The 15,961-nt window shown below is 37.3% G+C and overlaps 2 protein-coding genes across 2 annotated transcripts; both read right to left on the bottom strand.

Annotated features, from left to right (window-relative positions):
* Window positions 1–1,043: 1,043 nt before the first annotated feature.
* LOC136268810 (uncharacterized) lies at window positions 1,044–14,976 on the bottom strand. The gene is made up of 7 exons (XM_066064278.1): window positions 14,768–14,976; window positions 7,397–7,658; window positions 4,624–4,819; window positions 3,961–4,193; window positions 1,593–1,707; window positions 1,232–1,314; window positions 1,044–1,179 (listed from the first exon to the last, which is right to left on the bottom strand). Exons 1-7 carry the CDS (start codon window positions 14,909–14,911, stop codon window positions 1,067–1,069), a joined length of 1,146 nt encoding a protein of 381 aa, XP_065920350.1. The 5' UTR covers window positions 14,912–14,976; the 3' UTR covers window positions 1,044–1,066.
* LOC136251071 (uncharacterized) lies at window positions 10,689–13,180 on the bottom strand. The gene is made up of 3 exons (XM_066043455.1): window positions 12,904–13,180; window positions 12,516–12,815; window positions 10,689–11,651 (listed from the first exon to the last, which is right to left on the bottom strand). The coding sequence occupies exons 1-3, from the start codon at window positions 13,148–13,150 to the stop codon at window positions 11,554–11,556; spliced, it is 645 nt and encodes a 214-aa protein (XP_065899527.1). The 5' UTR covers window positions 13,151–13,180; the 3' UTR covers window positions 10,689–11,553.
* Window positions 14,977–15,961: the final 985 nt, after the last annotated feature.

The raw sequence follows: 15,961 nt of genomic DNA on the forward strand, positions 1-15,961 counted from the left end.
GTACCACATGAATAGAGTAATTTCTATTTTGTATTGTCCATGATAGCATAAATTTACTAACAATTTTTAACTAAAAATGCCATCCAAGATGCTAAAAATATCAAAGTTTCCTGGGAAGCATGGCATGCCCCAAACCCCATAGAATGGCATGTATTTCACGCATGCCCATTGTGTGCTTCATTGTGTACATATGCCTCAAAGTTGCCCCTCTTAAATAGACTCTACCACCCTTATGTAGCCCAAAACTATGCTGCTACAACTAACATGCTCCTCAAATAATCACACAACCATAGAGAGAGTATACACAAACATATTTATAATGTGAACACCCCCTAGATCGTATACCATACAGTAACAAATAACTGTTATGTTAAAAACTACCCCATATCATTTCAGTATCAATCATTAATGTAGCTAACATGGTTCTCTAATATAATTGTAGCTGGGAAATGCACATATGTGACCAGCTGAGCAAAAACCAGTCGTTTTGCAATTCCATTTTATTACCTCTCTGTTATCTATAGTAACTAAGGAGTGGACATCCAAAGTTTCAGCCTTTTATGATGAACAGTCTTGGAGTTATAGTGCTAGACAGTTGGAACAAGAATAATCTCGATTTGTACAGCAACAATATGGTACATAAATACAAGATACTTATTTAATTGATAATCACCACTGAAACATACTACAAAGATGGGGTTTGGTTCAATCTGTTCACCATGAACTGGCACACCGATTAAGGTATAGTGCTGTCCCTGAACATCTCCGTGTGGACAATGAAGAAGACCATTCAAACAATGAAATGACAATGGTAAATTTTATTTCTACTGCATCCTAAATAAGCGAACATAACTCATGTACCAATTGTTGTACAAACACAAAACAAGGATTTTCTTACTGCCTGTGAATAGGAGATTCTATTGATGTATAGGTTTTATTATAAATACCAAAAGCAATAAAAACCTGTGTAACTTTTTATGTAGCACATGTATTTTTACCCAGTTTATTTCAATTACAAAATAGAATTTCCCAAAAACAGCTGGTTTTTGCTCAGTGGGTCACATATTTAATATTTGAAATAATCCTCATTTTCCAGTTCGAAAACATCTTCTGCTGGAGATGATGGACTGCTAAGAACATACTGCACATTTGGAGTTGATGGGCTAGCCTTTGAGTGGCCTGTATGTGATGAAGGTATCCATGGTACACCCAAACAGCTACACAGGGGTACCTTTGTCTTTGCAAAGAAAATCACTTTGATGTGGTGCACTAGAGGCCATGCTTTTCTTGCTTGAACTTGCTATTGGTTGATCCCTACACACAATCACATAATGCAATATGTACATTGGTATAACTGCCAAAGACACAATTTTCTAAGAAAATAATGGACAAAATTGGATCATAGTAGGGGAAAGAATAATAGGGCCAACACATTGACATTGTGTTGCCATTACATCACATACACATGCATGTGTGCAGACACACACACATTACACACACACACACACACTATACACTACGTGCACACACATACATACGTACATACATAGCTACATTCACCAGGTTTAATGTAATAACATTCACTTAATCACCTTGCACTTTTGTCACGTGGTGAAAATAGTGATGCAAATTTGGGAATTAGTGTTACACTTTTGCTGTGTTCTTTTCCTGCACTCTTGTCATTTACATGAAGTGTTGGAAGGGAAACTGTTATCAAAACAAGAAACGTATACATAATACAGTAAGTGATACAGTGGAACCCCTCTATTCTGGACATCTTGGCAATAAGGGGCTACTCGTCTGGTTCCATAAGTATGTAATAAAACTTAGGCAAAACAGGCTGACAAAAAAAAAAATCAAAGCTTCTGGGACTTGAATCTGGACCACCAGCATGAAAGACTAGTGTGGCACTGGATGCTCTACCACTATTAGCTAATCAGCTCTCTTACTTTCTATCTTACAAATGTGATTCCTGTATATAGTACGACCAGGTGAAGAAGAAACCCCCACTAATGCTAACCTTAGGTTTGCCTGTTAAGCATAATGATGTCCTTCACTGTCTGTATGAAGGTAAGTTTTTGGTGAGTTCGAGGCAAGCTATGGTTTGAGAAAGTGAAGCGAGCGTCTCGGTGAAGCCAGGCCAACCCTAGCTACAGTTGGTCTGGCCTTGCTAGGACACTCTCCTCAAAAACTTACTTATGATGGGTGAGTGCCAGACAAATAGCCTGTATAAGTGAGTGTCTGGAACCGGATGAATAGCCCATGTTCCCTTCTCCTAAGTTGTATTATAATAGCTGCTCACCAGGTTGGGCAGGCTACACACCAAATTCACTCCAGCTAGCTATTCATGGGAGATGGGCAGCCAAATTTCAGGGATTTTGTTATTTGTTTCTTTTGTCTTCTTAATGATTTTTGAGCACCACATAGCTATACCATGATGTGAACAAATTTTTCAGGAGCATAATTTTCACAGTTGCTCATTGTCTGCAAAATTTCATCTTCAAAATTTAACCACTATCAGAATTTGCATTGCATCGTCTTATAATTTATAACTGCATGTATTAAATTAGACAATTTATAGCTGCTGTATTAAATTTGATCATGTACTGTACATCACACATGTTTTTTGAAAGATGTCAAAATACACGGTTGAACTGAATTGGTATTATAGCACCTAGAGTTGTTATTTTTTGACTGGAGTGGTCAGAATTTACGTCTAAGTGCTACCATAGCACATCAGTTTTAACAGTGTATTCTCATAGAACTGCCTTATACAGCAGTCAATATCAATGAACAGCCCCTGCAAAATGTAGATTGTCAGCTTAAATGCTTTTGGGAAAGTTCATCACAATCAAATATGCCAACACAAAAGGCTATAGACCATTGATCCCAAGCACTCACACCACTACAGTTTTCTGCCATCAGCACATCAGTAAGTGCTCATACAGTACTGCTCAAACATAATGTCATCTCACGAGAGTGTGAGCAATTAAAAGCTCACTATTTAAAGGGTGTGGCACCCATTTCACTTATGAGCATTCATTCCAAAATGAAATGGGATGAATACTTGCGTGAGAAACGGGTGCCACGCTCTTTAATTAGCGAGTTTTTTTTTTTTTTAATTGCTTGCACTCTCATGAGACAACATTGCATTTGAGCAGTACTGTACTATGTATTTCTGGACATATAAATAACAGTTAGGTAATTTTATTAGCAATTTAAAAAGTTACACACATAATCAACTGTGTTGTCTGAGTGGCATTATTTTCATAAAATTAATTAGCATTCTTTTCATAACTGTGCTGTATTACCCAATTGTATATGCTCATACAGCACTGTGTGAAAAATACAATATACTCCCTCTCATGCAAAGTACAATATTTAGCAATTACCATGGTACTTACAAATCAGCAATTAGTACAAGTAGGTTTTTTAAAGCAAACTGTCAACATGAGACATACTACAGTATATATACATTATTCCAAGGACATATTATATTGATTCAGCCGAGGGGTAGCCAACGTCTTGGGACTCTCGTACACTATCTGAGAAATCCAATTAAAAATCCATAAATATTTAGAAATCTCTAATCCCGAACCACGTACAAAATAGGTTATTCTCGTTTTCGTCCGTTCATGAGTTCAATTACAGTTGCCGCTATATACAACTTGACAGTGCAAAGTACACCTGTGTCTCTTCTGAAGTTCCTCTGATCCCTGTCAGCTACTCTCTCAGGTGTTCCTGTACAATTATTAGTAACAACTCAAGGTGGAAACATCACGATAAAATCGAAATTAGAATTTTATTGTATTTACAAAAATATTTTAAATACAAAAATATTTTTAAAATACTTAAATATTGGGACTCTCATACATTATGTTGGGTTTTTGCGTGGGCATTGGCTAACCCCCGGATTCAGCATTAAATACAGCATCATGAGAAAATAAGGACAGTACTTACTTCGGCCACTTCTCCCTCCAATAGTCTTGCTACTTCTTGTAGACATCTCATCGCTACTACTCTGATCCATGTATACATACTCATCATCTAAGTCAGGTACATCTAAGCTCTTTGAGGGCTTAGGGTCAGATATTCCTGGTCTGGCTTTCATTGACAGGGAAACAAGCAATTGGTACAATTTAAACACCTTGTTTCCTGTGAAATAAAAATTTCCCTCTCCAGTTTCAGAAGACCTGAAAAGTACAGTACAAAATACCCCTGACAGCATGTCATACATATGTTTTTAATTGTATTATAGTACCAAGTGCTCTAGAACTGGTTTAACTTTTGATTAATATATACACAAAAGCTACTAATGGTCATGTTGTTTTCTTAATGTCCAAAATGTAATCCTGTACACTGCATGTATCATACAATGGTACAGTAAGCAAACAACAATTTCCTATCCTGTAAAAAACCATGTTCAATTTTGTGCATGGGTCAATATCCAGTAACTACCACCTTAATACAATGTGTGTATTTTGGTATGAAACATTTGCAGGCTATACTGCAGCAGTATCTAAAACTGGCATGGAAATAATCCATATATAGGAAAACAGTCATCACAAGTATTATAGAAATAAACAAACCTTAACCTTAAACAAATAACCTATTAAAACAAACCTTCCACTTTCAATTTCAGTGTAAGGTATTTTTGAATCATAACTAAATCTCCTCAGTTGAGTGATGTGCCAGGTCCACTTGTGTTTATTAGACAGTGACAAGTACACAGCTAATTTGTTGTTGTGATACTGCAAGATGTAGTGGTCTTGTCGATCAGGATGTTGTGGACTATTGTAAAGACACAGTGGAAAGGACCCTAGAAGTACAAGACCACAAGTTCATCGGTGTGCCATCCACTACACAGCAATTATGGGCAGCTATACATCCACCATTTACAGTATCATACAGTATGGTAGTAATTGTACAGTACATTTGTAGGAACCTGGGCCGGTGACGATCCAGGTGGTAGTTGGTTAGCCTAGAAAACTGATCATGATGTATATTGACACGCTATTTGTACAGACAGGTGGTAATAGCTACCATACAAGTACAGTCACATGATGTATTAATTAATAGGTAGAATATGCGATTAGTCAATATCCTACAACATTAGGGATGACGGACTGGGAGGTTTGCACTTTCTGACAAATAAAAATTAACCAGAAACCACACCTTCATGGTTCCTTGGCAACTTTGGTTAGGTAGAACCAAGCCCCAAAGTGTCTTTAGAGTGGGCAAAAACACTCCCACTAAGTTGCCACAGAAATTCTTAAGGAGTTTTCTACTGACTAACTAACTACCTATCTGAGGCTTTCAGACAAGTGTGACTCAATAATGGCTATACGTTGAATCACCAGTCATAATAATGTTACAAAAAGATAAACAAACAGGTAGAAGAAAAAATTACAGATCATCACCATTTAAAAGTAAGGAGGTTGCCTATACCTACAGATATACTAGTGGAATTTTTTAATCCTTAATTCAGTCTATATACCATACCTGCAGGTGCAGGCCATCTCATTTGTTTCACTACATTTTATGACTATGATCACAAATCAAACTTAATGAATTTACTAAATTTTCTTTCTACTTGTAGATATATGTGATTGAAAACCAGCCATTTTCACACATTCCTTGAATTCCATTTTATTTCTACTCTATTATCTATAGTTCAAGAGGAAAGGACAGTCAAAGTTTCAGCTTTTTGTGATAAATAGTCTTGGAGTTATAGTTTAGAACATGAAAAAATTCAATTTGTACAGCAAAAATACAGTAAATAAATTGCAGGTGCTTATTTAATCTATCATTCTTCACGACTGAAACAAGCTACAAAGATGGGGTTTGGCTCAGTGTGTTCACCATGAATAGGCAAAGTGATTATGGTATAGTATTTTCCCTGTACATCTTCCAGTGAACAAAGAATAAGGCAATTCCAACAACGATATACTTTATTTCTACCACATTGTAAATAAGCATCCTTAACTCATGTGCCTTATGCTGCACAAACACAAAACAAAAATGTCCTACTCTCCACGAAAAGGTGACTCAGGTAGTATATATATTGTTTGGAACTCTGTTTCAGTGCATACTGATGCAATTAAAACGTGCATAAAATTTTTATGTAGCACAAGCATTTTCCCAGTTTTTTCAATACATTTTTACATAGATTTTGCAAAAATGGCCAGTTTTCACTCAGTGGGTCACACATACGTACATGTAGCTAAAGGCCTATATATGTGAAAAGAAATTCCCAATACTACTATGTATCAAAGTTCTAAAACACATGGTAGTATACGGTTACACACATGCATCTGCAGCCACATTATAATGTGTGTAATAAGCTTAAAGTGGGGATTGACAGGTTATTCTTTTAAGTACATTAATCTGTACTTTTAGAATTACACTATTAATAGACGGTATTTAAATCCTATAATTCAGTTGCAATTCATAAAAAACAGTGTGTCTTTCACAAATCCTGGGTTTAAAATAGGGCTGAGCGATACTGCCATTTTAGTATCACGATCGATACTGAAGCCACCATTCACGATACTTGTGATCATAGCTGCTGTTACATACTGGATTGCTCAGCATTCCTGCAGGAAGTCCTTATAAGTGATAGTAAACTAGCCACTATCATTCTTGTTTACAGTAATGATTATTGTAACACATGTTTTGAGGTTATGTTGTGGTGTTCACACCTCTCTGCAGGGGAAACCAGGTGGGTGGACTTTATCACTTACGAGGATTCTTAGCCTAGTACAGCATAACAAATGGATTTTTAATGACAGTAATGTACAGGCATGGTATCACGATAGTTAATAACAAAATATCGCGATATCGATACTTTCAAAATACCGCGATATATTGCTAAAACGGTAGTATCGCTTAGCCCTAGTTTAAAAGTCATGAACTGACATGAAGTAGTCAATGGTGGCAGTCAAGAAATGGATTCAATGATGCTACATATTACAGTCAATATCAATAATGATAGCATATCATCATTACATTAGCATAATTGCAACTAGGGCTCAAACGAGTATTCTATTATTCAAATATTCGGAGAATATTCGATTATTCGAATAACATTTCTGGTATTCGAATATTCGTTTCAACGGAAATATATAATATCAGTGGTAGAATACATGGAAATTCTTGATCCTACATAAGCATATCTATGACATAAGTGATCGAATCTTGTTGATTCTGTATTGTATTAAAGAGACATCTTGTAATTGCAACTAGCCAATTCTAGGTCATCTTTGATTTCACAACTATTTATACCTTAAAAGCTTCACAGATTTTTTACAACTACGTTGTATTTGCATGCGCACAACAGCTACATGCATGGTATAATAAGAGAATGAGCGGTTATGCATTATATTGAATAACTTACATAAATATTTCCTTAGCTTGCTGTGCCATTGCTGCATTGTAGCAGAAGATGAAAACTGTAAGAATAGTACATGGTCAGCATATGATAGCTGTAGTATCTTCTGCTGTTTGCTATATCCAAAGTGAGACACATCAGTCATATCAGCAATCTGCTCTATAAATACTGCCGAACCATGCTGTGCAGAAGATTTTGAGTGATAGAAGTACAAACAGCCTTCTCCAGGAAGATCTGAGACTAATATCACCCAATACTTGATGAATTTCTGGAAAGAAATTATTCTTGCAATATGTTTTCTATGACAGCTGTATTGTACAGTACACGTATATTACAGTATCATGTACTTTACTATTGTATGAAAATTGATTTTAAAATAATATTCCCTGTTTACATACTGCATGGCAGTACACATATACAGAAATTTTGGAAGGGGGTTTCCACTATAACTACGTAAGTGACAAGTCCTTACTGAGCATCTCAATATTTCATAACAATCACTAGTGTCACTATCATGTGACAAACTATTACTTAACTAAGATGTAGCTCTAAATGAGTCCTATTTCACTGCAGATACGAGATACTGTTAAGCTGAAGTTTCACTTTGCAATGTTTCAAAATTTAAAGGGATTTCCTGAAACTCCCTTAGGTACACCCTAGCAGTGCTTACAAAAGCTAAAGCTTTGCTACTGCAAATTTAAAAGTTAGCACCACTGTACATGTAAACTTACTTTCATTTCCAAGGGGTACTGTATATGGTATAGAGTAATTTAAAGTTGGTACCTAGGAACATTTATTGCTCCGAATATTTACATATTTTAAACCCTCGCCCCCAATAGATCATCCCAAACTTATCAAAAATACTCTTTATTCTAAAACCTTAAAGTAGGAGTCATGAATTAATAAGTGCCTTAACCTCAGGCCCGTACCCAGGGGGGGTTCAGTCGAATCCCCTATTTTAAACTGGAAAGTTTATTTTTACTGTTAAACAATCTTGTCAACTGTAATCTGTGTTCTAGCATTCATTACATGCCTTCCATGGCTTCTATATACTGGCTGAGCTGCGTGTGGATTCCATAATTAACAATAGTGTGGATTCCATAATTAACAATAGCGCTTCGAGGTCCACTTTAATGATGCATGAATATAGACAGTGGTCTTCTCTCTATCGCTAAGGCTTCTATTATTCTACGTACAGTATCTTAATAAGGCCATCCATGACCACACTGCATTGAGAGCTACTATATAATTGATTAATTTCAATCGTAATTCGTTAAATATTTTCTAATAAGAGCCCGGAATAGCAATGATGCCACCAGACTGGATGGACACTGCGACTGATAGACTTTTAACTATAACACAAGTAAGCCTGGCTTGTTGCATTCAATGATATGAATTCTAAAGTGTCAAGCGTGTGAGTCTGTCAGTTGTTTTCATATTAGCTAACCTTATTATGGTTATCATCATCGGCCATGCATGTTTGGACAGTGGTGGAATGTAAGGCTTAGCTTATAGCTCAAATGAATGACTCTGAACAGTCTTAGAAATGATGGAGTGTACATGCACTACAACCATATTTTAATCTCTTGTTTGCATTAGTGTGTGATGGCCCATCTTGAGAGGAATTTGTGTCAGCACAATGATGTGTGAGAAGTTTATTTAATCAGTGCATGCATTTCTGCATTTAAGCAATTTGAGGCTATTCTCAGGACATTGAATATTAAACCTTTCTCAGCGTCTGGGGCTGCACCCCCAGACCCCGCATCTGGGGCTGCACCCCCAGACCCCGCGTCTGGGATTGCCTACCGCTTCAATTTAGAACCCCCTTTTCAAATTCCTGCGTACGGGCCTGAACCTAATATATGGAATAGTTTTCTACACGCTATATCATACGTATGGGGTGTAATGTATAATGGCCAGCTGATATACTAACAGCACACATAACCATACTTATTTAGTAGCTACTGCACATATATAGCCACAAGCATAATATTAGTGAAGTTAACATGTGAAGTAGTTGTCCAGCTATCATAGCCACAGTAGGCATTCCAGTATTCGAGTCTTTTTAATAAAAATCTCCAAAACCCTGACACAATCAGAACTTGTGTTTAACTTGAAATTGCTAAGCTCCTCTAGAGACAAAACTTGTCACTGATCATTGTGAAAATCTTAGTTCTATCATGTACGTTATGTTTTGTGTCATTTTGAATCTTTTCAGAATACTTTGAAACTTTAATACTATTGATTATAAATGAGGCTAGTACTAATACCTAATACTATTAGGTATTAATAATTATTAGAGTTTTCTTTAGTGGGTAGTTACTTTTGCTTGGGTTGGTGATTTTCGGCTGCACGTCATTTGACAATTTCTAATTGTTGTGTCACTAACTCAAAAGTATAAACTTGGCATAATAGCTACTGTTGCACCATTGCAACACCTCCACTTCAGTTGTTAACCTTCAAGTTGTTAGCTTTCAATCAGTAACTTAATTGAGTTATCCCCTTGCCTATGGCATACACCATTGTGTCAACAAAATAATGTGCATGAGGAAAGTATACATATTTGCTCATCACAAAGCACACAAAGATTAATGAAATTCAATTGTGCCATTGTGCCTATAGTTAATTGAGTGGTTGAGTCTAATTAAATTATACCTTTAAAATGTACAGGAAACGATGAGGAAACATCTGTTTTACAGTACTATGCATGCCAAAGTAGCAACCTCCAAAGAAATTATATTTCTGAGATTGGCAATCAATAGCTATTCCATCTCTCAAGAACATACAGCGGCGTGGCCAGGGCTTTATGCTTACCAGGGCTAAACCTGTCAAGCCTGAATCTAACTTGTGTGTAATACGATGGTAGCTCTCTACAGTGTGTGAAGTACACTCACTCACTCAGCAAAATGTGAAGCATGAGCTATCTAGGGGGCCTGGGGGCATCCCCCCCAAGAAATTTTGAGATTTTAGGTGTTTCCAGATGCAATTTGCATTAAAATTTACTCACTTGGGATGGCATTTTGAAGTGCAGAATATGTAGATAATTTAGCTAGCATAATTCATGCTTACCACTGCAGCTATAGTGTACTACACTGTGCATGTATACGGGTAAACAATTAAGATTCCTCAATGTAGATTAGCCATAGTAGAATAAATCAAAACAAGAAGTGCACCGACATATACATATTTGTAGCTAATTTTAGAACTGCCTTCATGAACTTGTGCTAATTACAACCAACTATAGCTGAATGTATTATACATGCAGTAACTATTTTAATACAATCCTTGTGTTTGTCTTTAGAAGCAAAGCAATCAACAACATCGTCAAGAGAGAGCTCACTTGCAAGCTTCTTCTCAATGGCAAGAATACTAAGGTTCTTCAACCTTTCCTCACCCATAAATGCCCTCAAGTATGTTTTAATTCTCTTAAAAGCAGAGAAGACCTTTCACAGTGAGTAGTGCTGACCACCATGGTCATGGATATTTGAACAGCCTTAATCAGAGTTGGAAATGCACTCTTCAATGGAAGCAATTCCAAAAAACATCACGAACATTTTCCAGTTCACAGTTAGTTAAGGTATTTTTGGCTGAAGTAGCCTCCATAGACAAGCAGTCATAGTATAAGTTATACCCAATAGCAAGAGGCTTCAGGGTGGATGCATCCAAAAACGTATTTGATTGTGGGTTGATTGAGGAGACTGTCTTCAAAACACAGAACAACCTTGTAATTTTGACTAGTTGACAGTGTATCTCTAGCTCCTATTGATTGGTACACAATTCCATCATCAAAACGACAAGGTATTTTTCTCTGTCTGCATGACTGCACTGGATCACTGATATCAATGCTGTTAGTTTTGGCTACTGATTTTGCATAAGTAAACAACTTTTCCCATCCGGTATCTGCGTGGGAATGCCACCAGGTAGATTCAGTAGCTGCAACTAAACATGAAGCCTTACTCAAATCAATCTGTGTGCTTTGCATACTATCAGACAGCCTTTTAGTACAAGTTAAAACTCGATGAAAAATAATCAAATATATCAAAAATCTAAAATCTTTAATCTGTAAAAGCAAACCATTAACTTCAACAGTTTTTATTTGGTCAGACCCTCTGTAATTTCTTCGAGTGCTGAAATCAATGAGTCAAACATGCAACAAATAGCATTTACAGCACCATACCTACAGTACATGCCCAGCGTGTATCACTTAGTCTTTGCAATTCCCGTGTAGGCTTATCTGGATGCTGCAGTCTTTTCTGTGCCACTATAGAAAGGTTGTATGTGCTTTTTATGCTGACATAAAAACATACAAAGACTCAAGGAAGCAAAAAAAATCATGACCTAGCTGAACTTTTTTGAACAGTCCACAAGCACAAGATTAAGTACAGTACATGTGCATAACAGGGAATGTATATTGTACTAGGATATTTGTCCTTAATTCGTTTCTGCACACCAGTGCAGTGCCTGCTCATTATAGATGTACCATCATAACCTTGTGACACCGTCATAGATGGATCTATCCCATGCTCTTCCAAAGCCTGTATATAATTATACATATAATATAAGCTCTCAGCATTAAGACTTGTAGCCTAAACAAATGTAAGGAATCTTTAATTGATAATTCCCTCTCTACCTACATATCTCACAACTATAGATAGCTGTTCTTGTTTACTGACATCTTTTGTCTCATCATCCATCAATGAGAAAAAGCCAGACAGATGCACTTCAGTTCTATCTCTGATCATTTTGCCTATTATTTTCAATGTTGAATTCTGAATGTCTGGGGATAGGTAAGTGGCTATTTGTTTTGGTCTTTTATCAATGCACTCTTGGATGATTGGATCGTGTTTGGGAATTATTGAAAACATTTCAAGAAAATTACCTCTGTTAAGTGAGCTTTCAGATTCATCATGCCCCCAAAGGGCAATCTCAAGGCGGCCAGTTAGGAGCAGTGTTTCTGCAACACTTTTTAAGTAATGCCTATTGTTCCATTTCTGGTTGAATCAAAGTGATTGCAGATTGATTTCCCAAGCTTTTTTATTTTTATTATGATCATTCCATGACTGCATGACTAATGTGTGGGTCACACATTTTGCATGACCTTCTAAAATTCCAGTTTCACTCATACCAGATGCATGTTTCCAATCACTGAAGCCATCTTTTGTGAATACGTCTTCATTTTTGCCTCCTTTGACATTAAAGTGACGACAAGCAAAGCAGAAGGCAGCATCTCTTTTCACTGAATATTCTAACCAGCTGTGAGTGGTGAACCACTTTGGATTGAATGACCAATTTTGCTTTCCCATCTTTTTTGTAGGGTAGTGAAATGTTGATGGGCTTGGTTGCACAGGACTTTGATCTGGACTTGAACTTATGTCGGATGGTGGACCACAGAATGGTAGCTTTTGTGACACAGTGATCAGATAAACTGCAAAAATTCATCAGTTATTTTGGTACTTACATGATAATAATTATATTACCCATTCAGCAATTAGTTTATTAAGTTCATAACTAACCAGGTGCCTCAGACTCAGTGTCTGAATTGTTCTCATGAATCTCATTGGGAAAATCAAGCTCAAATTCTTCAGTCACCAGTTCAACATCCACTTCAGTGGCTTGGCTTCCTGCTGTCTCAACTGCCACATTATATAGTGCCACAGGACATGAGTCAGACTCATGTTGCATGGTGCGACTGTCACCTGTCGCAATGTGACAGCTGTAACTGTTAGCTGCAGCTGTCATGCAAATGCTACTGCTAATCATGCCATTTGTAAGATTGACACATTCGCTACTAGCCTTGTTATTGGTGCTCTTCTTTCTTTTGTTCTGGCAGTCAAAAAGGGTAAGCTGGCCTACAGCTAAAGTTCGGCTTGACGATCCATGTTTTGACATCATTAACTCATGTGAATATAGTTGTAATATACAAGTGTGTTTAATTTTACGTCCCAGACTCAACCTCCACGGTTGGACCCAACCAAATGAGCTGCAATAGAGTACAAGTAACAACTGGGAGTGTGAGTACTGTCAATTATGTTGTAAATAAGACTCAGTTTTAGTCTTATCCATAATATATGGTATAATACGATCATAGATACTGGCCACAACTTAGTTTAGAGTTCCTTAAACTTTACTAAGGCTTTGTCCTCAGTTACCCGGGCTTTATGTTCACTTATCAGGGCTTAAGCCTGAGTCAGCCTGGGTGTACCTACGCCTCTGAGAACATATGATAAAAAGCCCATTTATCCACAACTTAAAATTGTGTACCCGAGTGTGTATCAGCATTCCAAATCTTTATGCCAGACTATTGGCATTCTAATCAGCTTGCACTGATTTCCATGCATGTAGCTAGGGTTGGTAATGAAAAACTCAACCTCAATAGCGTCTCCTCCAACTCTCGGTGATTAATCCTACCCAAGTCTATATCAAAGGTTAATAATAAGGTGGTTCCCCTTGCTGTTTCTGTAGTGCACATTTTAAAATTTTGTGATTTTTAAGGTTTTTGAATAAAAATGAGCAGCAACATCAGTGATGCTGTTTAGCATACTTCAGTGTTCCATGAATGGTATATTACATGGGAGTCATCATACTTGATGCGTGTTCTTGGGGAAACGGATGCTGTGAGTTTTGAAATCATAGCATGAACAAAAGCACCAGCTTGTGTTGGCGCATGAACACTGTCATCTCCACTTAACAAGGCGCCTGGGAGTTAGTAAACCAACTATGAACTTCAGTAAGGAAGTTACAGTGGGTTGACTTTTTAATGTAAACCAGTCGAGCACCGTTTTATTTTTAAGCAATTGTATTTTGTAGAGCACCTCACCCAATAACCAAAAAAAGCATTGGATAACATTCTAGATGTTCTTACCCATTTTTTTACGAATATGAGCCAAAATCCATCGAAATTTACGACACTGCGCATGCTATACTTATACTCCCAAACAATCGGAATTAAATCTCTATCAAACCTACTAGACCATTGATCAGAATTTAATCTCTACCAAACCCACTAGAACATTGGTAGGCTCCACTCCCTTACAAGTTAATAAATGGGGTCGATTTTTTCATTGCCAACTCTAATGTAAAAAGCTATATAGTGTACGTATGTAGCTAGGTAAAGAGCCAAAATTGTCTAGAAATGTCAAATGAGAGTGCCCACATTTCATCTTTCAAGAACATTTCAGACCATCTTTCTCCATTTAAAAAATTCAGCTACAAAATCTTGATTTTTCGTAAAATTCCGTAAACTTTCGTCTTTCAAATGTACAAATATTTCATCTTTCAGAAATAAGTTCAGAGGTGAACTACAAAATTTGTCGTTACCTACACCTCGGTAACTACGTATATAATACGTATGATTACAAATTCAAACAACCACGATACCTTTGCGTTAACTTTAGATGTATAATCGCAAACCTCTGTCAACTTCAACACCTTAACATTTTCTGAGAGTTTTATTTGAAGAGCTTCTGCCATCTCTAGCTGCTGTAAAATCTCTATGACTATGTTGGTTCTCCGGAACAGCATCCGAGCGTCAACAAGTAAACTCCAGCTTTACGCGCATCCGCCACGCTTATCAATATCGATATTATCGACAGCTTGCTATCGATCTCACAGTGGAGACAACCGCTTTTTCGTATTGTATATTTCCACTGCTTACTTCAACTACCCCCACTGTCCTCAGGGGCGGATCTAGGATTTCAGAAGGGCGGGTGCTAACATAATGCACTTGTCAATTTCATGCCCCACTCCCCCACCCCCCGGGGAGGGTGGGGGAATACAGGGGATTTGACAAATCGTGGTTTTAATTTCCCCACTACTGGGGCAAAATCAGCTGTCAAATCCCCACTATGTCCCCACCCCCGTAGTAGGGGATTTGACAACACCTCAAGGATGACTAAGCGCATATTTCATGCATGCGACTAGTAATAAACCTGCCCTGTAGCTAGTAAAATTATAGCAGGTGCGATAATATTGTTTAGAAATGCAACTACCAAAAATCGGTCAGTGAATTGGACAACTGTCAATTGCCCCAGGGGTGGGGACAAGAAGCAATGTCAAATCCCCACCTGGGGTGTGGGGACGCCCGGGGTGGGGGGGTGGGGCATGAAATTGACAAGTGCATAACGGTTGGTTGACTAAGAAAAGCGACAACTGGTTACTGAATACAACTAGTTAGGCCACTCCAATTTGTTTTTATGTTTCTGGTCATTTGAAGTTTAATTTTAGATGCGGGCGGGCGGAATTCAGCAACAAAGCAACAATGAATTGACTGCTCAATTAGAGTATTTTTTGTGATTTACTGACTGTTCTATTAGAGTATATCGATCTGTACTATACACTATGCCCATTATATATTAATTTTCTTCTCGCATTTCTTACTGATAAAAAGCAATTTATAATACGTCAGCAGTTTGATTTAGCATCTTTGTTGCAGCCCAATATTTGTTTCTGAAATCTGGCTTTTAAAAAATCTGATGCGGGAATTTTCCCCATGTAGACTATTTCTGAAATTTCACATTCTCCAAAAAAGGATGCGGGCGGTGGACCAGAAACATAATTACCAATTGGAGTGGC

The sequence above is a fragment of the Dysidea avara genome, chromosome 1 (assembly GCF_963678975.1).
Source record: "Dysidea avara chromosome 1, odDysAvar1.4, whole genome shotgun sequence".
NCBI lineage: Eukaryota > Metazoa > Porifera > Demospongiae > Dictyoceratida > Dysideidae > Dysidea > Dysidea avara.

Bases quoted from the DNA above. Each gene is read 5' to 3' on its own strand.
- LOC136251071 (XM_066043455.1), bottom strand. From the start codon at position 13,150: ATGATTAGCAGTAGCATTTGCATGACAGCTGCAGCTAACAGTTACAGC. The intron at 12,816-12,903 runs GTTAGTTATGAA...GAATTTTTGCAG, and splicing joins CACTGAGTCTGAGGCACCTG to TTTATCTGATCACTGTGTCA. The intron at 11,652-12,515 runs GTATGAGTGAAA...ACCTTTCTATAG, and splicing joins TGATTGGAAACATGCATCTG to TGGCACAGAAAAGACTGCAG.
- LOC136268810 (XM_066064278.1), bottom strand. From the start codon at position 14,911: ATGCTGTTCCGGAGAACCAACATAGTCATAGAGATTTTACAGCAGCTA. The intron at 1,708-3,960 runs GTAAGTACTGTC...TTTTGATAACAG, and splicing joins TGGAGGGAGAAGTGGCCGAA to TTTCCCTTCCAACACTTCAT. The intron at 1,180-1,231 runs GTACCCCTGTGT...CATCACATACAG, and splicing joins TTTTCTTTGCAAAGACAAAG to GCCACTCAAAGGCTAGCCCA.